The 25,573-nt window shown below is 39.9% G+C and overlaps 1 protein-coding gene across 4 annotated transcripts in view; it reads right to left on the reverse strand.

The window, feature by feature from the left end:
• Window positions 1-25,573, reverse strand: part of GRB10 (growth factor receptor bound protein 10) — a 278,346-nt gene that overhangs the window by 30,221 nt on the left and 222,552 nt on the right. For all 4 annotated transcript variants that reach the window (XM_043971116.1, XM_043971134.1, XM_043971125.1 and 1 more), the window contains one exon: window positions 2,610-2,766. In XM_043971116.1, the coding sequence (XP_043827051.1) occupies window positions 2,610-2,766 (157 nt within the window). The remainder of the gene's footprint in view (window positions 1-2,609; window positions 2,767-25,573) is intronic.

Genomic DNA, 25,573 nt, shown 5'->3' on the forward strand with positions numbered 1-25,573 from the left:
AGAAGACATTTACTGATATTTCCGTGCTTTCTTCAGAATGCTAACTCTTTCATGTTAAAATTGGTAGCTTCTTCAAGGGGACACCAAGAATGTGCAAAATGGGCTTTAAAAAAAAACACAAACCTACTGGGAAAATGTACCCAGTGGTTGTTCTTTGTGAATAAAGCTATAGAGATGAGAGTTGAAGGAGACAATATGATGAAGAATGTTCTAGAGATTTCTTTGTAAATCCATCATATGAGATTCCTAAATGTCATTTCGTTGTGCATAAGTCTACTGAAAAATCTAAAACTTGGCTCCAAAGCTCTACGTCTTCAATTTTTTTCTTTGGGTTTTCTTTATAAACTGATCATTTACACCCTGTAGAGTTTACAAGCTCTTTCTACTCTTTTGTGTTATTGAATAAGAACAAAAATGGAACAGCTTTAGGTCACTGTTTGCAGTAATGTAACTTGGGTATGGCAATAGGAGAATGTTGGTATCTGCGTGTCTGTCTGTATATTTTTAATCCTCCCTCCTTAATGTATCTTCAGAGTAAAATTCATGTAATAAGGATTCTTTTCTCATCTTCCAAGATACGTGATTCTTCACACTAAGTGAGTAACTATTTCCAAAGTTGTACTATATGGTATATCTATCAACTTTACTGAATTCTAATCTAGATCATGCTTAGTTATTTTTCGAGGGAAAAAATATTATATATTAAACAGCCTCCTTAGGTCAGCCCTAATTTCCTTCTGCTCAACAATTTACCACTATTATGTTTAATTATTTTATACACACACATATGTAGCAAATATATGTTGAATATATACATATATTCATATGCATGAGCAAATTCTAGGAAATCTTCAGGAAAACCAGTTTCACAGAACACCATTAACTTATTCTAAAAGATAGGTATAGACTTAAGACTTAAATAAATTGCAAGAACCTTATTTAATGTAGTTTTTTATACTTCATAGGATTTAAGGTTGATAACATGTGTGTATATATTTGTATGTGCAATGTGTGTGTGTGTGTGTGTGTGTGTGTATAGATGTATATGCTTATTTTGCCCTTTTCCCACCATTGTCAATTTCCAAGGTATTTGGGTACCAAGAGAAGCTTTTGATTGCCTTGTCAGCCCACTGGCTCTATTCATTCAGGGATGTCACAAACTGGAGTTTGACAGCACAATTAGTCTCCATGGAAGCTATTGTGATGTCACAATCATTGAATTGTGGCATCACTGAATGAATCTGGCAGAAGAAGGATGTTAGTCACAAAGGAGAAAGCTTCTGTTTACATACAAATACCTTGGTAATCAGTAGTGATGGGAAAAAATACAGAAAGAATTCTTGATACCATAATTAACTGTTTTAAAAGCATTATTCATTCAGAAATTTTACCTGAATTAAAACACAGTTCTTTCAAATAATTAGTACTGATTTCTGGGGAGCAAATCTTACTATATCATGTAACTTGAAATAATGGTATTTTAGCTAATTGTACAGCATGGATTTAAAGACATAAATTCAGTGCATTAAACTGATTCATGAGAAAGACTTTTGAATTTTGGCATTTAATTTTTAAAAAATATTAGAAGACAAATTCCTTTGCAAACGAGGAAATCAGGGTTAAAACAATTATTTTTAACTTTTATGACCCTCACACATTATCTTATCCAATAAGGATTTAGGATAAAAATAGTCAAGTACATGCTTCCAAAATTAAGTATTTGGAAACCACCTTTCTAGATTAGAATTATAACTAAGCAATTACTATCATCTTTTGGCTCATTGTGCATTAGTCTTTACATATCATCTCATCAGAAAATTTACTTTAAATATCATAAAATATCAAAACATTTTAAAGTATTATAAAATGCTTTAAATATTATACTTCTTAAAATAACCTATGTAAAATATATCTAAACAGAATATATTTATGTATATGCCCACATAACATATATTTGTCTCCAGAAATATAGATATCTAATTGTGTGTGTAAGTACATGTGTGTATATGGATTATTAACTAGCTCTGCGCTATTGCTTAAGAACTAGGTCTATATTAAATTGATTTATAACGTTCTCCAATTCCCAGTGGTTTTCCAGTTGCCTTCTTGCCCCCTGTAACCCCTGCACTCTAATTTCAATTAGGTGGCTGATCTGATACCCTGAGAGTAGTTACCATCACTGGGTTGCAAGCAAGCAGTGTGATTTTCCCAAGTCACAACTCTGTCTGTTCCCCTCCCCCACCCTGCAAAGTAGAATCCCATCCCAGAGATAGACAAGGCAGTTTCTTTTTTCTATTCCCAGCTGGTAAGAAAATGAGCAGAGTAGAATCACAGGCCAGAACTCTTGGGGGAATCAAGCTTAATTTGCCTAAACCCTTTATATGCCATTGCCTGGATTACAAAAAATCAATGCATCAAATAATAAATCATGAACAGCAAGGTGTTTAGGGTTAGGGTGATACATAGGATTCATAATAATGTTGTAACTAAAAGAAATATTTATATATGATTCCTGTTTCTGATTTGGTAAAGCAATATTCATTTCATCACACACTCAATATTCATAGGTGCCATTGAGAGAAACATGGAGAGCCTGGACTGTTCCCTACCTAATCCTAGGTGAAGGTGATGCTCCACTAGGGTCCAGCTGTTGTCATCCACACAATGACTTTTGTAAACGAGCAGCTGGCAGAGGTCCCTGGCTGTCATGTCTGCTAGAATCTCCACCACTTTGCTTGTCCCATCTTCACTAAAGACTTTAACATCCTGCAACATATAAAGGATACACTTAGAGATAAACAGCTCTATGTGTTAAAAATTGGAAAATCATACAACTCTTGTACACAGAAGAATTCTTAACATTTTCAGCATCCTGGCACCCAGTACAAGTGAACAAGTATCATTTGCTTTAAGACTCTCTATCCCCAACTCACCCTCCCCCACCCCCTTTCCCCCCAACTTCTCCCACCACAGAGTGGACAAAAGCATGTAGGATGACAATGTAATTTATCATCAAAACCCCTGGGATACTTCACGTAGCATAAAGCATGCCTGAGACAGGACCTAATAGGCTGCTTCTGAAATATCTGGAAATAGACAAAATTAAGCTGGAAACAGTATCTAGACTTGGGTACTGTCAGTTTGGCTGCTAAAACTAATGGCAAAACTAAACATAATAGCATCCTTCTCCCAACAGAAACTTTTGATTGATACACCTGGCCTGTATTTGCAGTTGTCAGTCCATCACATTTTTTTCTGATTTCTCACATTCTCTTGGTCTTGGGAAGAAGATGTGATAAAGCAATATCTATTACTGCATATTTTTAAATGGAGAAAAGGAGAAGGGAGCCCATTGGGCTACACACAAGCCTACCACCCCAATCCTCCTTCTCCTTACAAAATTACAAAGAAGCTTCATTTTCCTTGAACTGTTAAAATGTACTCAATACTTGAAACACTGGCAAAGTAAATTTTAAAGGGTCAAAATGTGTTTCCACTGATTTTAAAGACACTGTGTACCAGCAAGAAATGCTTTTGTAGATGCAACCTTTAGGGTAATCTGAGATGGAAAAAAAAAAAATCTTACCTCAACAGCATGCAAAAGACAGCAGTCAGAAGAACAAGATGGCATTTTTAAATATAGATTGCCTCTTGAAAGAGTTTGTTCTCTGTCTCTTCCAACTCCTGGCAGGCTAAACTGCAGCCCCGCCCCCCAAGGATGTTTTGCTGGGTCAACAGATTACTGTATTCTACCTGTCCTGTGGTCCCTTCTAGCCCCTCCTGAGGGTACCCTTTCTGAGTTTACAGGGAAACCCTACCAGCAGCTTCACTCAAAGGGTTACACACATACAATCTTTTAGGTAGTGAATCAAACCACATTCTACAGACCAATCACATCCTTCCTTGGAACTGATGTAATCATTTCCCCACACACTATCAGACCTCCAACTGACTCCCCCCCACTCCCAGTAATAACAATTATTTTTTTTTTAAACCAACAAACAAGGAAATGTTTGTTTTATGACCACCCACTGCATGGTAAGTGTACTATAACATTAGAAAGTTCAAAGAAAAGAAATCATAAATTTCTGAGCCAAAAACATGTGTGTTCTCTGAATCTGGATTTGTTTGCCAAATCTCCTCATAATCCTTCAGCTCTGAAACCGATGTCATCCACAGGCATGCAACTAAAGCACTTGAACTTAACCTGCTTCTGTGACCTTTTCCCAAGAAGCTGCCAGCACCGTCACCTCCCCTTATTCTCCTTTCAGTCTTTTTTCTACTATTTTGGCCAAGAGCATACACTTTGTCTGAACTTTTATTTCAAGTGAAATTGTTCCGGCATGGGGAGTAAGAACTCCCTCCCAAGTCACAAAAGAAAGAAAAAAGAAAAAAAGGAAAGAAGGAAGGGAAAAAAAAGAAATGGAAGCCTTATGTTGTAGATCAAGTCTAGTAATTCTAGGAGCAGCCTATTACTTAACAATGAGACCTGCCCCATCTTTAATCCTTTTCACATCTATGTGCAGATTCAAGCCCAGCTAGGGAGGAGTTAACTCTTAATCCAGTGAAAATGACTCAAACCTATGTATTCAGGAAACTGCTTCAGCTGACAGAAGGGATGAGCCAACTCTTTCAGAAGTGGCTGTGACGGGAGGAACTGTGGTTGCTGGAGCTTTCTGAAAGGTATGCATTCTGTACAATGTTACAGCTGCACACCCAGCCTCCTGTTCCCATTTAATCAACTCACAGAGATCTCAGCAGGGTGGAATTTTGGACTGATGGGTTTTCCCTTCACCCACTTTTTTTTTTAAACACAACCCAACACACAAAAAACTCTCCACAAATCTATTTGCTGTAATTAGCATGGTTCATTCTCTGAAGGCATAAATCTACACACTAGGCTGAATATTTAAATACAACTGGTCTTATTGTAGAATTTTATAATAATGAAAAGGACTTTGAACCCAGGAAAAAAGTTGGCACCCAGACAACAAACAGAACGACAGGCACTGTTGTAGCATAGGAACACAGGTCTCAAAAATAAGAAAAGAAAAAAAATCAGAGTAAGAACAATTAAATTTCTCATTAAAGTTGCTATACTTTTTTACATTTGGTAAGAACCCAATGTCAGTTTTCCACTGGATGTACCCTGGATGCTTTCCTTAATTAATAATGTATTTTTCCCCCAGCTATTTCTTTTGTCAAATTTTAACAATTTCTCAGGCTGATTTTATTGCCAAACTAATAACTAAACTCGGCTTCCAGAATTTCTGCTCTCAAATTCAGTTCTCATTTTCCCCTCAAAAATGAACTACCACAGTACAAATAGGATTACTCTTTCCTTTTACTCTATTAGCCATTAAATTTCCCCCTCACTTTTGTATTACTCCTTACTCATGCATTCCCCCTCAAGAAGTCTATATACAGAGCATTAAAACTAAGACCTCAGTGGCCATGTGCTTTATTCACTTTCTGATTAAACACTTGTTCAAGTCCATAGCTGGAGACTGTGCTGTTAAAGAATAGGAAAGAAAGCAGCTGTGGCAGGAGTGGAGAAAATCAGAGACTCAAAATTCCACTGTAAGGACGGAAGCTCAAACCCACTTCTTTAGTTCTGTCTCACCCCCGCTTTCCCACTTTTTAGGATTTGGAAGTAATGTACAACTAACTATAAACTTAGATTTGAGTATAATACCATGGGCCTTAAAACCCTGGCTTTTGATTTTGTATACATACACTTATTGACTGAAGTAAAGAAAGATAACCCTGGCAAACTGAAGAGAGCCTAAGATCTGGCAAGAGAGGACACGGTGAAAGCTCAAAACCTCCCTCTGCTACTTACTTCCTCCAGAATTTAGGACAAGTCATTTAACTTTTTTGGGCCTTGGTTTCATTATCTATAAAATGAGGGGCTTAGACTCTTAAGTTCTCTTCCAGAAGTAAATCTTATGAATGTCAAGATTTTTTCTTATCACTTTCAAATACAAACTCAAATTTCTGTAGGTTTTTAATCCTTGAGTTACAAAAAGAAAATACATTAGAACCTTTTCCTTGTGGCAAACTCATGGATTTAAAAAAAATACCTAATTGGGGCAGCTAGGTGGCGCAGTGGATATAGCACCAGCCCTGGAGTCAGGAGTACCTGAGTTCAAATCCGGCCTCAGACACTTAACACTTACTAGCTGTGTGACCCTGGGCAAGTCACTTAACCCCAATTGCCTCACTTAAAAAAACAACAAACCTAATTAATGTTATATCCATCAGTTTAGATATCCCCATCATTCTTGACAACATCAAATATTTACTCAGCTAACAGAATTTCTGCTTTCAAATTCAGTTCTCATTTTCCCCTCAAAAATGAATTAGGATTACTCTTTCCCTTTAGTTGCCATTACATTACTCTACTGCCCAGTATAAAGATGGAGGATGTAGTCTTTGCCCCCAGGGGCTTCCTAATCTAGTTATTTCATAGGGCATAGATAGCAATGTGACACACATGAATAAATTTAATGACAAGTTGTATGATAAATTAAGATGGGAAAAGCCTTCCCCCAACAGATAAGAGGTTAAAGGACATGAGCATATAGTTTTCAAAAGAATTACAAAGTGCTAATAACCTTGAAAAAATGCTCCAAATCACTAATAATAACTGAAATGCAAATAAAAACAACTCAGAGGTTTTATGCCTCACATCCAGAATGGCAAAGATAATATATTATGGAAATAATATTGCAGGGGTTGTGAGAAAATAGATGCCCTAATATCCTGTTGGTGGAGCTATGAATTTGACTGTTCTGGAAAACAATTGGGCATCCAGGAAACATGACTATGTTGTTCATACTCTAGAAAGCACACACCTCAACGAACATACTGAAAGGTAGAATATAGATCAAAATATTCAGGGTATTCAAGAAGTGGAAACAAAATGGGTCCCCCTGCCCAATGGGGAAGGGATGAATGGGTTACCATTATGCAATTAAGAAATGAATGTGAGAAATTCAGAGAAGCATGGGAAGGCTTGTGAAGTAGAACTAAGAGAAAAAATGTAAACAATGGAACAATAATATAAATGAAAAGAAAATGCTAAAAGAAAGCAGAACTATTATTAACTATAATGACCAACTATAATGACCCAAATATTTTGCTCCTCTTGCAGAAAAGTGCCATTAACTATAACGTCTGAAGTGATCATGGTATCGGATGTTGTTGCTTCACTGTTTTTCTCTAAGAAGAGAAGGTTCAATGGTCTGTATGTGTGTGGGCAGTGGGGTGAGGAGGGACGGTCAAGTCATATAAAGGAATGACTATGATAGAAGAAAAGTCATCAGTGCCACTTGTTTGGAAGGCACAAAAAGAGAAACGAAACCCTAGCAGGAAACCAACATTATTATTGACTTTTGTGAGAGAAGAGGAACTGCACCTTTTGAATCAAAGGGCTGATAATAAGACAATTGGAACTGGAGGGTGGGAAGGAGGTAGTTTATACCAGTTCTAATCAGCAGTTAACCAGCTGCTAAAAGCCAGCCAGAATACATCTATGACCTCTCAATTTAGCTGGTGTCCTGATTTCAGTTCACTAAGAAATAAGGGCCAGCGTCTTGACCTGAATCCTAGACTGAGAGAGAATGAGTGTGGAGAACACAAAAGCCTCCAGGTGGAGCCTTCGTGTGTCCCTATATTGTGAAAAGAAGTTTGTTTCAATAGTACAGCCCTGCTCTGAGGAATGTATTCATCATTGTGAGCGAGTCTTCAACTTAGAAAAATTAAGCAATTTTTGGTCTGTTCAAAATGAAAAGAAAATACTGGTGCTGTATAGACTGTATGTGTGTGTGTGTGTGTGTGTGTGTGTGTGAGAGAGAGAGAGAGAGAGAGAGAGAGAGAGAGAGAGAGAGAGAGAGAGAGGGAAGAGAGACGGAAACAGAAAAAAGCAGAGAAAGAGACAAAGTGGTGTGGGCATGGGAGGGTGACAGAGAGGGAGGAAAGGAGAAAGAAAAAAAAGGAGGATGGAGGGAGAGAGAGAGAACATAAACAAAAAGACATCTACTTATCCTACTTATATTTTTGTTTGCCATTTAATGTAAATAGCATAGCTTACCCCCCAAAATAAAGGGCAAAAGCTGTCTTAGACTTCTTTGTTATCCCTAGCCCCCTTGCAGCATTGGCACACCTATGGTAACAGCTATTCAAGTAAATGTTTCTTTACTTCAACAATTAAGCAACTACTGTGTGCAAAGCACACTCATGGCTGCTAGGGAAGTCAAAGATAACAAAAACAATTACAGTCCCTGCCTGTAACAAGCTTATATGAACACGTTCACAAATGAAAGAAAATTCCCAAGAGAGAGAACAGAGGATCCAGGATAATCACTGCTAGTGGGTGGCTACAGTGGGGAGGTGAGCAGAGACTAGAAGAATATTGGATTTCAACAGGGGGTAGGGATGTCTGTCTGTGTCTGTGTGTAGTGGGGGAGAAGGGAAAGGGGAATATTTTGAGTACATGGGAGAGTGCAAGTACAAAAACATTAAAATGGAAGAGAATAGGGGTAGCTAGGTGGTGCAGTGGATAAAGCACTGGCCTTGGATTCAGGAAGACCTGAGTTCAAATCCAACCTCAGACACTTGACACTTACTAGCTGTGTGACCCTGGGCAAGTCACTTAACCCACATTGCCCCACCAAAAAAAAAAAAAAAAGGAAGAGAATAGAAACAAGACTAGGGGATGGTGACTTGTCTAGTTTGGCTAGAGCATAAAATGTATGATGGTGAGTAGGGGGAAAGAAGACAAAGTTCATTCTGGAAATACAGACTGGAGAAGGGAAAAGGCCGGAAGCATGGAGACCAGATAGGAGGCTATTACAATACTAAAAGTGAAAGGTGATGTTAGTATGAACAGGTGAGAGGATAGAGATGACCAATATTGTTGTTCAGTCATTTTAGTCGTGTCCGACTCTGTGACCCCATTTGGGGTCTTCATGGCAAAGATACTGGAATGGTTTGCCATTTCCTCTCCCAGCTCATTTTACAGTTGAAGAATCTGAGGCAAGCAGGGTTATATGGCTGGAATTGAACTCAAGTTTTCCTGACTCCAGTCCCTGCACTCTATCCATTGTGCCACCTACTTGCCCCATGATCAATATTATGGAGACAGAATTAGGAAGACTTAGTAAGTGGTCTATTGAATGAACATTAGATAATTAATTAAGCTTTGGAAAAAATAGAGGGTGACTTTCAGCACCAGATATATATTTTGTTGTGAAAATATCAATTCTGAGAAAGTGCAGTTTATCTGAGTTAAGGAGGGGTGTAAGAAAGCAACCCCCAAATCCTCAAGGTAGCTAATTTCTTTTTCAGCTAGAATAAAATGAATTGTTAAGAAAAATAACTATTACCGCCCCCCCCAAAAAAACACACCCCATGACAACAACAACAAAAAAAGACTAATAATGCCAAGTACATGGAAGGTCATTCTATTCAGCATGGCTGGGGGTAAGAATGCTTCACTACCTCAGAATGCCTGAGTATTATAGTTTGCCATAAAAGCACTCAAGTGATAAGGGAATGAATGTGCCATTGTTCCGAGGTTTCCTGTTATTAGTTCTTCCTTTTTACAGGCACATACTTTCTGAGTTAGTGGAGGGAATTCATGAACAATGACAACTGAAGGAAGAAACGTCACTATCCCAGAGAGGGTTTCTCTTTTTCTGCATGGTTCACTTGAACAGCCCAATGACACTCCCCTTTAACTCCACTCAAAAGCGGCATCACATGGTTGGCAAGAATTGAAGCGTCAGTACTTCTGATTGGGCTTCATTCTCTTACTAAGTTACCAGATCTGAGTGTGGCTCTCTAAATGAAGTTTTATGAAATAGTCAAGAAACCTGCTGCTAACATTTCTATATACTGCAGACTTCTCTGCTAGAATTACCAGCTTCAGACAAGCTCATCCCTAAATTCAAAAGAACTATTTGACTTTAACTGGGGAGCTTTGCCAAAGGCTCAGTGGTAATCACATTTCAAAAATAGAAAATAGGGTATTTCCAGGCCTTTGCTTTGAGTGGAGTTATGTCTAACACCAGACGGGTATCCTGTACCCATGCTCTGGCATTTCTCAAATCCGTGACTGAAAAGAAACAGCACAGGTCAATTCTTCAGTGTCTGTTTTAAGACATATGAGGATACACGTTTCTAAAACTAACAAGGAGTTACTGTCTTTTGTTGCAAGAGCTATTCTCTATGTGTGCTTATACAATTGTTTAATGAAGTTACAGACCAATGAAAGGAGAGATTCTCCTCTTTAGTTAACTGAAAAAAAATCTAGTATGGTAGAAAAAACAAACATTTGCTTGGTCTACAGACCAGAATCTGAGTCTTAGTTCTGGGCTGAACTAGTTGTGCAACTTTGGAAAAATTGGTTAATACTTTCTAATTTCCTCATCTACAAATTGAGGGGATTAAACTAGATTCATTCCCAATTGTGTGGAATGGAGAGCAATGACACAAAGTGATCTCTAACACACTTCCCCTCTCTGTCATTCCAAAAAAACAAAAAGCAATATGAAGGATCATTATTTGCTAGATAATGCAGGATGGAAAAGGTAGGAAAAATGATTCTGTCACCTAAGATAATATAAGGTAGTTGAAAGACTGCTACATGGAACATGAAGATCTGGGTGCATGTACTAGCTCTATCCCCTTAGGTGGCACAGTGAGTAGAACAGCACTGGGCCTAGAGTCAGGAAGACTTCAGTTCAAATTTGATTGCAGACACTTACTAGCTATGTGACTCTGGGAAAGTCACTTAATCCTCTTCACCTCAGTTTCCTCATCTGTAAAATGAGCTGGAGAAGGAAATGGCAAACCACCGTAGTATCTTTGTCAAGAAAACCCCCAATGGGGTCATGAAGAGTTGGACACGACGGAACAATGAACCCCCTTTATTAGCTTTGTGAACCTGAGCAAGTAATTTCCCCTCCTTTGTAAAATAAGAGAGCTGGAGAAGATGATCTCCACGGACTCCTGGTATGTGGTAAAATAAATTCCGGGGTAGCTAGGTGGCACAGTAGATAGAGCAATGGCCCTGGATTCAGGAGGACCTGAGTTCAAATCTGGCTTCAGACACTTTACACTTAGTAGCTGTGTGACTCTGGGCAAGTCACTTAACCCCAACTGCCTCACCAAAAACAAACAAACAAAAATAAATAAATAAATAAATTTCAAATTCTGATTTCTTCCATGAAATGAAAGGGTGGTTGTTTCTATAAATTGTTTGCACTTAAACTATAATTAATTTGACCTAAAACAGAGTCTTTTTGATAGAAATATTAATCTGAAAGCATTTAAATGTATGTTTTATGCTTTAAACAAGGAACTCTTTAAATAAGAAATTCTTTAACTTTGACTACACTTCTCAATCACTCCACTTTTAAGAATTCCTACTTTCTTTCAAAGATCAGCTCAGATACCACTTCCTCTGAGTTCTTCCTGATCTCTCCAGCTCCTAGTGCTTCCCACCTGAAGTTCTGTTGTTCACTCAGTTCAGTAGTGTCTGACTCTTCATGACCTCATTCAGGGTTTTCTTGGCAAAGATATTGGAGTGATTTGCCACTTCTTTCTCTAACTCATCTTCCAGATGAGGAAACTGAGACGAACAAGGTGAAGTGACTTGACCAGGGTCACCCAGCTAGTAAGGGTCTGAGGCTGGATTTGAACTAAAAAAGATGAATCTGCCTAATTCCAAGCCCAGTGCTCTATGCTGCCCACTTAAAATTGAGTTGTATTCATTTTGCACATTCTGTACTTGTATTTGGACATGTCTCCTTAGTCCCTCCTCTCCTTGAGGGCAGGGACAGTACCTGATACAAAGGGGGTGCTTAATAGGTATCTGCTGATTGATATAAATATAAAGCGCTTCAACTGAATAGATTTCATGACAGGAATTTGAAAGTATCCATTTTCAGAGTAGGATATGACACAAAAAAGCCTATCTCTCCATGGTTGTCTCCTTTCACCTTCATGAAAATAAGCATATGGTATCTGCTAAGTCAATGCTACCTACTTCTGGGAATGGGATTTCTGACCCTCTTCCTTCCCCTCCCCCATGATTAGGTGCTCCTAGAGCCAAGTAAACTCTCTGGGGAAAAAAATGCAGGCTTTGAGTGAAGTGAATTAGCACATACTATATTGGTGAGAAGGCTACTTTTGGGGGGGGGGGTTGGTGAGGCAATTGGAGTTAAGTGACTTGCCCAGGGTCACACAGCTAGTAAGTATCAAGTGTCTGAGGCTGGACTTGAACTCATGTCCTCCTGAATCTAGGGCCAGTGCTCTATCCACTGCGCCACCTAGCTGCCCCTGAGAAGGCTACTTTTAAAATGACATTATAATGATATTGTGCAAGATTTGACGAAGTGACCCTCCTCCCTTCTCCCTCCCTTACAATGGGGTCAGTTTTGGCACTTTAGACTGCATCAGCCTCACAGAGTGCATTGGGATAGGCAGAAATGAAAAAAGTAATAGTGGGAGAAGGATAATCTGTTCTGGAAACCTCAAAGAACTACAGAGAAGCTTCTATAGTAGTTGGGGAAGAGTACACATCAGCTATAGAGGAGAGAATATCCCATGAGACAAGCTGAATGCTCCTCTTGGCCACATTCATTATAGATGACTAGAATGACCTGGAGAAAATCACAAAGAGGTGACTCAGTGGGGTTGGGTGACAAGAGTTAGGATATTAAAAAAAAATAAATACTGCAGGCTAGAATACGGGTCTCCCTTTAGTAAGATGGAATTTAATAGGCAATGGTAAGTATAAAGTATAGCCCTTTATAGAAATTAATTGCCCAAGTACAGGATGGGAGAATGGGGAAATAGTTTTGAGAAGATCCGGGGATTTTTGTGGATTGAAAGCTCAGAGTCAATGGTAGGACATAAGGGTGAGGGAAAAATATGAATGTGGATGTGTTAATTTTCAAAATATGACATGATGAAAGGTCCCCTACCTTCTCTCCAATCTGACCAGCATTGACAGCATAAAGGTCGGGGGCAGGATGGGAGAGGAGATGAAAATAGAAGGAAAGAAGAGGGAAGGGGAGAGAGAAAGAGAGACAGAGACAGACACAGAGACAGAAAGACAGAGACAGAGTCAGAGAGAGAGAAAAAGAGAGAGAGAGAACTAATAAGAACATAAAGGAAGCATAAATTGTGCAGTATGAGGGAGATGGCAGTCTTGCTGGACTCTACCCTTGTTGTACCACATCTAGAGTACCGTATTTAGTTCTGAGAACCATAGTTTCAGAAGGAAAAACTTGAGCACATCCAGAAGTCAATCATGTTGACTAGGAAACTGGAGAATATGCCACAAGTGAATTGGTTGAAAAAACTGGGATTAGTAAACCAGGAAAAGAGAAATGGGAGTTACATCAAGAGAAAAGATATATACAGTAACTACCCTGAAATATCTAAAAAGAGCTTCAAGAGGAGAAAGAAGCTGCAGTGAAGGAGGATTTGGAAGATAAGCAAAAACTCCTAACTGTTAGAGATGTCCAGGGCTGGAATAAACTGTCTTAGCAGGTATTAAGTTCTCTTTCAACTGGAGATCTTCAAGGTAGGGGATGGGGGAGAGACATGGGGAGGAGGAGGAAAGAATCTATATAATCATTTGTTGGGGATGTATCCAAAAGAAAAAAGAAGAAAGACCAGAGGAGTGGGAGGAACAGGGAGGAAGTGATGTTACTTCTTGCATCCTTGCTATATCTCTCTTCTTCTTAAGAGGCCTTCATTAGGGTTGTCCCAGAAATAAATTCTAAGCAAATATATTATCACTAAAGGCAATCAATCTGTTGACAAATACTTATTAAAGGCCTACAAGGTTTGCCAAGCACTCGGGATGCAAGTACAAAGAATGAAATGATTGCCTACTCTTCATGACAGGAGTATAGCAACCAATGCCATATTCCTTGTGGTAGGTGTAACATTAGAATATTTTATAGAATGTTATATTGAAGGGGTTCTTCATATATATGGTACTATCTGCTGAATTCATGACAACAATGCGGCGCCTATATGCTAATCTGTCCTCTTGGTTTATAGGTGAGAAAAATGAGGCCCAGAGAAATGAAGTGGGCTAAATCAAGCAGAGAGTCAGGAATGGAATCCACACCTTCCCACTTCCAATTCTAGTGTTCTTCCTATTGGAGAACAATGCAGAACAAGTCAAATTAAACCAAACACTTGCTATGAAGTAGATACTAAGGGTACAAAAACAGAAAAAAAAAAAATTGTTCCTATCCTCAAAGAGCTTTGTTAACTATCCACTGATTGTGGCCAATAACATACCAAATATGTGTTCCATATACATCTATTGTATGATATCATCTACAACAAGTATCTTATCCCTGATTAATTTTTCTGGTAAATGGTTTTCTTATAATTTATATAAAATCTAAGTATTCATGCTACCATATTGAAATTTAAGGGTGTAGATTACTTAGCTTGAATCAACAATTAAAAAGTCATGTACTCAGGGCAGCTAAGTGGTGCAGTGGATAGAGCACTGGCCCTGGAGTCGGGAGGATCTGAGTTCAAATCTGGCCTCAGACACTTAACACTTACTAGCTGTGTGACCCTAGGCAAGTCACTTAACCCCAATTGCCTCACCAAAAAAAAAAAAAAAGTCATGTACTCTTTAGAGGTTATTTTAAAAGTCAGGTATGAGTTATTTTTAAATCTACCAGTTTGATTTTAAAAATAATAACTATATAAGCATTATTAGAAAAAAAGAGTGATGAAGTTCCAGAAATAGCAGTAAGAAAATGGTCAATACTTGTTTCCACACAGAACATAATTAGAACTAAAGCATCCAACAAGACTTATTGTTGCTAACTATCTTTTAAAGACCAATCTTAGTGAGAATGAGGCAGGGCGTACGCATGAAGCAAAGCACAGTAATTTTCCAACAGACAAAAAAAAAAATCTTCCGTTTTCTATTACATAGACATGATCTATTACAAATCAACCGGGCAGTGGGTAGGAGGGGGGGGGGAGTGGACAGAGGGAGATTATGACTGAAATTCTATGATTTTATGTTTAAAAACAAAAACAAAAACATCTTATTAATAGACTAGGGTTCAACCAATTTTATTCAAGAAAGGAGCTATCTTAGAAAAAGCTGTGCTGAGATGGCAGGCACCCTCTTGAGGAATATCATAGGGGTTCTTCTCACCTATTCTGTTTGGGAATTCATGAGACCCACCCCCTAGAGTTGCTACTTTCCAGCTTCAGACACCAATGATAACCACAGAACCTACAAAAAATATTTCAGCTTGGTAGTTGTTGGGCATGAGGAGGTGGGGGAAGGGGAGGGAAGAGATTAGGACCATATGTAGGGTATCTGAAACAGGGCTCCTTTTAGTTTAAAAATATCCCTTTTGGGCCAAAATACTGGAATTATCTTGGGAGGTGATGACATATTAGCCTACATAAAATGTTGAAAGTACTGAGCAAAAAAATATGTGAATACTACAGGAATGCCATGGAAAAACAGTCATGTTGCTGCCACGCTCTTTACCGCAACACTAATTTCCAGAGTTTTACAGCATGACAGAAATTGGCAGTCCAGGGTGATGGCAGTGATCTGTTGGCCTTTAAGGGGATGAAGCAGTTCAGTGAGGCATTTCACTCCAATGTGGAATTCACGATATTTGCCTCTGGTGCAGATGCTACGGCAAAGGGAACCTTGTACATTTATTGTTCTCCAACCAACTAGGAAAGCTATCATTACCATATCAAGCTCTTGAGTTGGACGTCTTCCTGCAACAACCCTAGGAAACAACTTTTGGCCCACCTCAGCCACCGTCAGGTCCTGCCACCACTCAGCATGGATGTTGTCCTTGTCCGCAGCAGAAGAACTCAATTTGTGGCCTGGAAGGCAGGTTGCTACTTTCCTACCACTTCCCAACATTAAAAGTTTTGCTTGGGGGCAGCTAGGTGGCACAGTGGATAAAGCACCAGTCCTGGATTCAGGAGGACCTGAGTTCAAATCCAGCCTCAGACACTTGACACTTACTAGCTGTGTGACCCTGGGCAAGTCACTTAACCCCCATTGCCCCACAAAAAAAACAAAAACAAAACAAAACAACAAAAAAAAAGTTTTGCTTGAAAATTCCCCAAACATGGCCTTAGTTTCCTGACACATTCTAGCAACAGATCTAGATAGTCTGCAAAACAGACCCATTCTATCAGCAGTATCCTCAGGGGTGACCCAAGTCGGGAATATTCTTCCCTCTTTTTCCCTCCCTCTACATTCTTCTTTCTCACTCATCATGGCTGGATCCATGCCCTGGGTTTCTCTGAGGAAGGATGGCCAAGCATTCAAGTTCAGGCATGTGGTTGGAAATTACAGTACTGTTTGGTTCAGTTTCCATCGACTGTGACATTTGTTTCAAGTAAGTGCAGACACACACACACTGCCTGGGTTCTTTCCCCCATCATGATCATTTGCACATTTGCAAACACTTAAGCTGCTCAAGATGTCATCCGGTTGAATGACCTCATTTGAGATTCTGTGACAGAGAGGGCATCTGACAGGGTGGTGCAGACTGGGAGGCTGCTCAATACCCAGAGAAAGAAAAGTCAAAAGGAACTCAAGTCACTTCTGAAGGATATTCTGAAAACACTCATCAGATGCTGCTTCTCACCCTGTCACATGGTATAACAAGGGTACATTCATGAAAGCTGAAGGGCAATAAATTTAGAACATAAAAGGAATAGTTCTTTATGCAGTTGCATGGTCACTTTGCGGGATTTGCTGCTATTCCTGCTGGGGAAGGACAATTAGAGCGGCTGAGTAATTCTGGCCCCTATCACTGAAGCTATGTAAACTTGGCCAAGAGTTAACAATCGCATGCTCCAAAAGTCCAGTGGGTGCCTCTGCAAATAAATAAATAAACAGCCCGCTTGAATGTTAGGAAAGAATTCACCCTGATCCTTCTCTTGCCCTCCTACGTAAGGAGAGGAGATGGGCAACTGTCTTTCAGAAATATCAAGCATTCGTCACTGTCTGCAAACTTACTCTAGCTGTCTCAGATGATAATATCCAGTAGCCAAGAGCCACGGGACCATGCCAAGGGTGTGAGCATGGCCACAAATTAAGAATAAGGGGGTGGTGGGTGAGCCCTTGGGGCTGGAATGTATGAACATTTCTGAAAGGATATCTGAACCTTTGATTGCTCATCTGAGACAAGGAGATCAGAATACACACATGTTCAGGAATTATTGGGGGCACTGCTCTGGCTGCTGGACTCACACTACTGTCACAAAACAATTTGGTATTGCTGCTCATCTTCTGTCCATCTAGTCTCAGGCACACACACCCTGTTTTCTTCTTTTCTTCCTCCTACTCCCAATTCTTTACTGGTGAAACTTCCTAAGCCTCTTTTAACCTAAGCCACAGTCCCCTTCAGACTGGGGGTGGGGAGAGGAGAAGGGAGGGGTGGTAGGAATGAGAGGGGTGGGTGGTTCCGCTCAGGGAAGCTGGGAGACAGGAATGGAACTTCCTATTACCCTGGCAACACACACAAAGTAAGATCCTGGACTAAGAATCATTTCAGTAAGCATTAACTGAGGGCAGGCCTACTATGTGCCAGGCACTGAGTGAGGTGCTGGTTCCAGATGCCTGGGTAGGTTTCCATAAGTATCCACAAATTATCTGGTTTTCCTTTTCAAGTAAAAATAACCACACAAGAAGCAGACAACCAATAAATATCAAATCCCACCACCACTAAAATCTCCTCCCTGTTTACAAACCTTGGGAGACTCCCTAAAAAGATTACTATTGTTTGATCCTTTCAGTCATGTCTGACTCTTTGTGTCCCCATTTGGGGTTTTCTTGGCAAAGATACTGGAGTGGTTTGCTATTTCCTTCTGCAGCTCATTTTTCAGATGAGGAAACTGAGGCAAACAGGACTAAGTGATTTGCCCAGAGACACACAGCTAGTAAATTGTCTGGGGCGGAATTTGAACTCAGGTCCTCTTGACTCCAGGGATCATGCTCTATTCACTGCACCACCTCTTGCCTCTAAGAAGTGGGTGATAAAAAAGTTGTATACAGTATAATGAAATTCTGTTACTATGAAAAAAATCGAGAGATTCCCCCTAAAGTTCATTAAGATGCAAAGTGTCATAACCTTGGATAAATCATTTAGCTTCTGTGGCTCGGTTTTCTCATCTGTAGTGCTTATTTGTACATAGTTGTGTGAGAAAAAATTTTAAGTAATCAATACTTTGGGGGACCCAGAGATCTCCCCTTCTTTCTTACCAATTTTCCCCTTTTCCAACCAACGTCTAAGTTCTCCTTGAAACTAAGATTCAACTGGGTCAAACCAGACACAAGATAACAAAGGAGGCTTGGGTGGAGACAGATCCTTTTGTCTAGACAGCCCAAGGACTACAGATAAAATTAAACTACACCTAGAAGAAACTATTTTGTCCTGATCAGCTTGAGTTGGGAGTCTTACATTCCTCTCTCTGATGTCAACCATTTAGATTCTAATGATACCAACCAATGAGATTTGATTGCTGTGTGATGGACCTCCTACAACTAGAACAGAGGAGGGGGTCTTTGGTCTGAGAGATGGCCTTGGCCATATCAATAAAATAATTATGTCTCTCATATTTTTAATCATCACAGCTGTTTGTATGTTGTGCCCCTCATTAGAATGCAAACAGTGCTCTTTCAACCAGAAGAGGGTGCCTTGGAGTGTTATGACAAGACTTGGGAAGGCAGGCAGGGTATGTGGTCCAGGGAAGAGCCATTTGAAACCCAGGGTACAAAAAAGTCACAAAAAATTGTAGCTGGTCCACTTAATGATGTTGTTACTACCAACAATGCTGTACCATAATCATAATTACCCTTGCCAGAGCTCACCGGGAACGTGCACACATACTCGAGCACACACACACACACACACACACACACACACACACACATTGGGCACATGGCAAGCACAAAGTTTACAACTCATCTGTGTTTCTTCTCAAGTCCATTTGACTCAATTCCACAGACATTTGCTGAATGCCTACTATGTGCTCAATGCTGGACCTCGAGGGAAACATTAAATTAAATAAGACATCTTCCCCAGCCAAAGAGTTACAATCTAAGAATTTACAGTCTACTTCCTTCTCTGACCTCCCCACTCTAATTTCCTTGGCCTGTGATAGACTTTTCTTCGTTGTGCTCAGGACGTAATGCCCTCAAGATGCCAGACCACCGGGTCAAGTTTCTAGGGGCAGCCAGTTAACTAATGGGGGTTACTCACCACCTCAGAACACTTTTGGATAACTGCCCAAAGGTAAACGGGTAAAGAGAATGGAACAGTTTTGCTCAGCCCCCAGAGAAGAGTTTTGGGTAAAATGCCAAAGGGTTACTCACCCCTTCAGAAGTTTTGGGTAAATACCCTAAAGTAGTTGAAAACTGACCTTTCTAGACTCTGAGATTATGACCTATTCAGACATGGCAGTCCCAAGCAAACATGAGAAGTGATTATACCACAAAAGATACTAGTGGAGAAAGTGGAAAAAGGTCAGTTATTAGGAAGTAATCTAGCAAGAATTTCTACCAGCATACAGACTACTTGAGGATCAAAGAATAATACAGGGGCAGCTAGGTGGCTCAGTGGATAGAGCACTGGCCCTGGAGTCGGGAGTACCTGAGTTCAAATCCAACCTCAGACACTTGACACTTACTAGCAGTGTGACCTTGGGCAAGTCACTTAACCCCAATTGCCTCATCAAAAAAAAGAAAAAACTAAAAAGGCACCTATCTCAAAAAGTGAAGGTATAGAGGAAATCGTGGTGGGATTTCGAAGTCACAGGACCTGGGTTAGGCCATTTTTTACTATCTCATGTGGTCCTGAGCAAATTAATTTCCTTTTCTGGAATTAGGTTTTCTAATCTGCAAAAGTTATGACTGCTGTTCAGTCATTTCCAACTCTTTGTGCCCAATTTGGGGTTTTCTTGGCAAAGATACTGGAGTGTGTTGCCACTTCCTTCTCGAGTTCATTTTCCAGATGAAGAAACCAAGAGAAACAGGGTTAAGTGGCTTCCTCAGAGTCCAACAGTACATAAATTATGTGAGACCAGATTTGAACTCAGGTCTTCCTGACTCCAGCCCTACACTCCACCCACTTCTACCAAGCCCCTTTTAGCTAACCCTATGATCCTTTCATGTTATAAACTCTTAACAATGTGACCAATGAAGGCTCCCATTCTAGTACTCTGCCTGAGATTCCCCCCATGAGCTAATCAAACTTAGGACCACTGAGTTTTAGAGCTTGCATGGACCTTATAAAATGCCTAAGGTCCATTCCAGTTGTTTTTCTTTTTTCCCCAAATGTGAGCATCTGCTATCATTTCATTATAATTTTTAGACCACTTCTCCCTATCTCCCCCAGACTGCAAGTGCAGTGGTTACTCACCAACCCGATCTCATTACTTACTGGCATGACAACTTTGACCAACTCCATTCCCATCCTGGCCTGGTTCATTCCTCTGGTAACCCAATGGCCTCCTGCTCCTGATGGCTCATCATTACAAAAGTGAACTTCGTTCAGACCAATAGACATAGCTCACTCACTGCAGCCTCCCAAGGCAGCAGGGATTATAGGTGTGCACCACCACACCCAGTCATTTGAAAGAAAACAGGCCCAGAGAGGTGACTTGCCCAAGGTCATATTAACAGGGTATTCCAAAAGTCTTAGCCCAGTTTTAAACTATCTAGGGTTTAACAGCTAAGACTTTTGGAACTTGACACTAAGGCCTTTGGAACACCCTGTATAGTGAGCAGCAGATTAGATACCAGACTTTAGATCTCCTGAATCTCAGATCAGGAAACTTGCCACTAGACCACGGACCTCCATCCAAGTGTGACTGTCTGGGAATGTCCTTTAGTCAAAACCTGCTGCACAAGCTCCATTAATGGGGACTGAAAATGCAGCTATTTGTGGACTGAGAGTGCTTCAGTTAGCAAAGGCAGAAGTAAACAAGTGGAGTTAGCTGCAACAGAGCCTTGATTTCTCACTGGGCTAAAGCCCTTCTTATTTCACAGAAATTCTTTCAGGGACAGTTAAATTGAGATCTGAGCAATTATGGGTCCACGTGGATGGAGGGTTTTTTTGCGTGTTTCTGACAATTCTCTGAAAAGATCCCTTTTGAAGGGTTGGAACCTGTGATAGGCTTGGTGTAGGGAACTACTAGAGAGGAAGCTCTCTAAAGGAGAAAATTAGTTTATAAGCAATGACTACAAGGACAGCAACAACCACCTGTCTCTTGGGCCTGTCCTGGGGGTGTGATGCTCCATTGCCCCTTCTGTTCTGTTTATGACCACCGATCCTAACAATTCATCTAAGAAATAAGCCTGTGGCTCTTGACATCCATCCCAGTTTCCAGAACAGCTTCAGTTATTGCTTGCAATGGGACACAAACAAGGTTTAAATTTTTGTTTTAAAACCTTGTTAAGTTCTGTTTAAATGTTGTTACGTTCTGGTATAAACATGGATGTGAAATAATGACAAGCTCTCTCAGAGAGCAATCTATATCCAGGAATAGGTTATAAACCACACTGGTGACTCAGGGGATCAGAGAAACAAGTTAGTAGGGAAACACAGTGAGGGTGACTTGGACCAGAGATTTAGAGCTGGATGGAGCCTTGGGTCACCTAGTTTAAGAGGCTCTCATTTTACAGATGAGGAAACTGAGGCACAGCCACAGTCTCAGAGCCAGAATTCCAATGGAGGCCTTCTAATTCTAAATATTTCCATTGAACCATCTGGGATGTGTGCCAGATGACTGTTGGGTGGGATGGAACTCCTTTCTTTTGAGGCATCTGATGGGCAAAAGGGTCGACTCGATTGAAAATGGAAAGATAAGGTGGCATATTGCTTAAATTCTCTAGGCCTCAGTTTAATTACTAAACCTAATATTATGAGCAGCATAGCAAGACATGCATTCTAGTCTCACCTCTTCTGACATATACTGGCTGTATGACTCTGGGCAAGTCATTTACAATCCCTTGGTCTCAATGTCCTCATCTGTAACATGAAGGAGTTGGACTAGAAGGTCTGAGGTCCCATCCAGTCTAAAATCTATGATTCTTTGAACTATAACCTCTCAGTCATGTGACTGACCAGTGGTAGAGGGAGCTTTTTGTACCAATGAAATCCCTATCCCTCTGTGTGTCACAGAGTTGTAATGTGGAACAAATGAAATAGTGTAAGTAAAATTAAAAAAACAAAACAAAAAACAGCTACATAAATGAGCAAAGATGATTTCATTCAGTGAGTAGAAAAGTAGAAATAGAGGAGACTAAAAATCTGTCTCTTTAATTAGTCTTAATTGGCAATGAGGACAAATAAATAGACTTGCTTGTGGTTGAAATGGAGGGAAGCTGTTGGCAGATAAGACAAGCTGTCTGGAAGGGTTTTGTCATCCAGCTGCCCAGAAACCTAAGAGCAATGGAACTCTGGACACACCCTGGAAAGAACCTTTAACTCGAAGTTAAAATATTCTGAGTGAAAAGAAAAGTACCATTCTGCTAGAGCCTGAATAAAAAGCTTGAGGTCTGATGAATCTGTTAAGACATTAGAGTCTCCTTAACTAGATGGAGGTTCCTTAAAATACTATTGTCTTTGAATCATTATTCTGCAGATAGCCATTGATAAATTCTACAATGCTGAGCTACTTTTGAGTTTAGACATTTAAATAAAAATTGAAAACAAGAACATTTGAATGGAAAATGGATTCTCAGCACGGGTCTCAGTATTTTTGAAGTGGAAATGGCATTAGGGACCATTATAATCCAACATCTTTTTTACAGGTGACCCAGAGTGGTCAAGTAATTTGCTTATTATGGGTCCAAAGGTAGTCAGGGTAGAGCTAGGACTACAAAGCGTGATCCCTTACTCTCAGGTCAATTCTCTTTCCAGGACAATATGCTGTCCAGGCAAATTATCCTATCATAGGGATGATGGGCTACAGAATCAAGACCCCTTGTCCACTTGGTGGCAGCAGGCCCTAATTACAAGCTAAGAGTCTTATCAAGAAATAAACAGCTTCTTAAGTGCTGAGCTTGCAGAAAACCAAACCCATGTGAGGCAATAGCATTGTCTCAAAGGACTAAGAAATCATGGAGTTTATTAACATGAGAATCAAGAACTAACACGTATTAGGAATGGATATAGTCATGATAACAAGAGCACTCTAAAGTTTATAAACTACTTTCCACACAAGCCTGAGCAGCAAACTGTTATAAGAAAACACTGTCAAACATAAAGAACTATATAATGATAATTTGCATTTGTGTGGGGTTTTACAAAACAAATTCCCCATAACAATGCCATAAAGTAAGCAGTATAAGTATCACTAATCCCATTATGCAAGAGAAAACTTGAGGCTCAGAGCCTTGATGTGAATCACAGAGCTGGGACAGGAACTCAGAATTAAGGCTAGGGCTCAGTCTTAACTCCAATAGGGTGGCTGCCAAAAGTTCTAATGCTGGTCTGTTATATGATCAACATGGCCAGATGCCAGTGAATTTGGAGAATGAAAGTCAACACTAGTTATGGTGGGTTGAAAATGAATTAAAAAGCAAAAAAAGGCGGGATGTGGCACAGTGGAGAAAGCATGCTGGATTTGGAGGGAGAGTACCTGGTTTAGAATCTCAGCTCTACAGTTTACTAGGTATATTGGATCTTGGACAAGCCACAGTCTTCCTGGGTCTAAATTCCTTTGTCTGTAAAATGAGGGAACTGGATGAGATAGCTTCTAATGTCCCTTCTTTCAGCTCTCCTAAGTATTGTTCAGTCATTTCTGACTCTTGGTGATCCCATTTGGGGTTTTCTTGCCAAAGACACTGGAATGTTTTGCCATTTCCTCCTCCAGCTCATTTTTACAAGTGAGGAAACTGAGGCAAACAGGGCGAAGTGATTTACCCAAGGTCATACAGGTAATAAGTGTCTGACACCAGCTTTGAACTCAGGAAGAGAAGAAGTCTACCTGACTCCAGGGTTGGTGCTCTATCTACTATGCCACCTAGATGCCCCTAAATATGATACAAATAAATAACAGTGTAGCAGATGCAGAACTTCATGTTATCAGAGAAAATGAACATTTTCTGATATAAAAATATGACATAAAGGAATTAGTTTAGGTTAAAACAATAGCCTACTCAGAAAATGTGTGCATACAAACTCCATCTCTAGAAGCTAGGCTATTTGCAAATGGTTTCCCAGATGTGAACACTAACATACCTAATATGCAACTAAGAATCAAGATTTTAAGCTTGAAAGGTTCTCAATTTGGGGTCTACAAACTTTGATGGGAAAAAAATTACATCTTTAACCTTTAATTGAAATTTAATACTTCCTTCAATTATTTTAAAACACCTTTCTATGGGATCCACTGGCTTCCTCAGTTGTCTGCCAAAGGGATCCATGACCCACAAAAAAGTTAAGAACTCCTCATATAGTCCAACCCATTTATTTTACAGAAAACTGAGAATGAAGCAAGGTGACCTATATCAGGTAGCACAGGAAATTCATGATTGCATAAGCCTTTTTATGCTGTTTTCAGTCATGTCCAATTCTTTGTGATCCCATTTGGGGTTTTCTTGGCAAAGATTCCGGAGTGGTTTGCCATTTCCTTCTCCAGCCCATTTTCCAGATAAAAAAACTAAGGCAAACAGGGTTAAGTGACTTACCTAGGGTCATACTGCAAGTAAACCTTAAAAGACAGAAAAGAAATCTGTTCTGGGAAATTCTGGTTGGTTTCCCCTTGAGTATTTGTACTTTAAAACCAATACATAAATATAGAAGGAAAAGCTTTGCCTCCATTCAAACAAAGACAGTTATTAACCAGTAAGAGAGGAAGGAAAAGACCTCCACCAGGGGGAAACAGAAAATATACCCCCAAGTTCACTGCCAGCACCCCCCCCCTTACTCCCAAAGGCCCAGCGACAGGAAAGCAACACTAGCTACAAACAACAAATTAAACTAATTAAGATGATCATTATTCATCTCTTTCTCTTCTTTTTCAAGAGTTCAGATCAAAATGCTCTAGGGACACAGGGAAAATGCCGCCCTCTCAACTTCACCTTGGAATCCCCATTGGGAATTCTTATTTTCTTAAAACTGTACAAGCACCATCAACTCCACATCATGGAATATTTCCTGATTCCTCACCACCCCGAGCTTCTCTGTGCCCTCCTCTCTCCCCAGTTCATCATATATTCCTTTTGCACCTATAAATATATAAACTCTTTCCCCAAGAGAATGTAAGCCTCTTGAAAGCAGGGGCTGTTTCATTTCTCTTTGTATGCCTGCACCCCAGCACCTAATATCAGTGCGTGGTGCATAGTAGGAGATTAATACATGACCACTGATGGGCCGACAAAGTCTCTATCTTGCCTTGGTTCTTTTATATTTAATATTCTGGAGCTGAAAGCACAGGCACATAAAATAACTAGTTTCGTTTGGGTTTTGTTTTTTTGTAACTGAACGAAAGCATTAGTTAGGATGCAGCCTCATTT

Source organism: Dromiciops gliroides, chromosome 1, assembly GCF_019393635.1.
Source record: "Dromiciops gliroides isolate mDroGli1 chromosome 1, mDroGli1.pri, whole genome shotgun sequence".
NCBI lineage: Eukaryota > Metazoa > Chordata > Mammalia > Microbiotheria > Microbiotheriidae > Dromiciops > Dromiciops gliroides.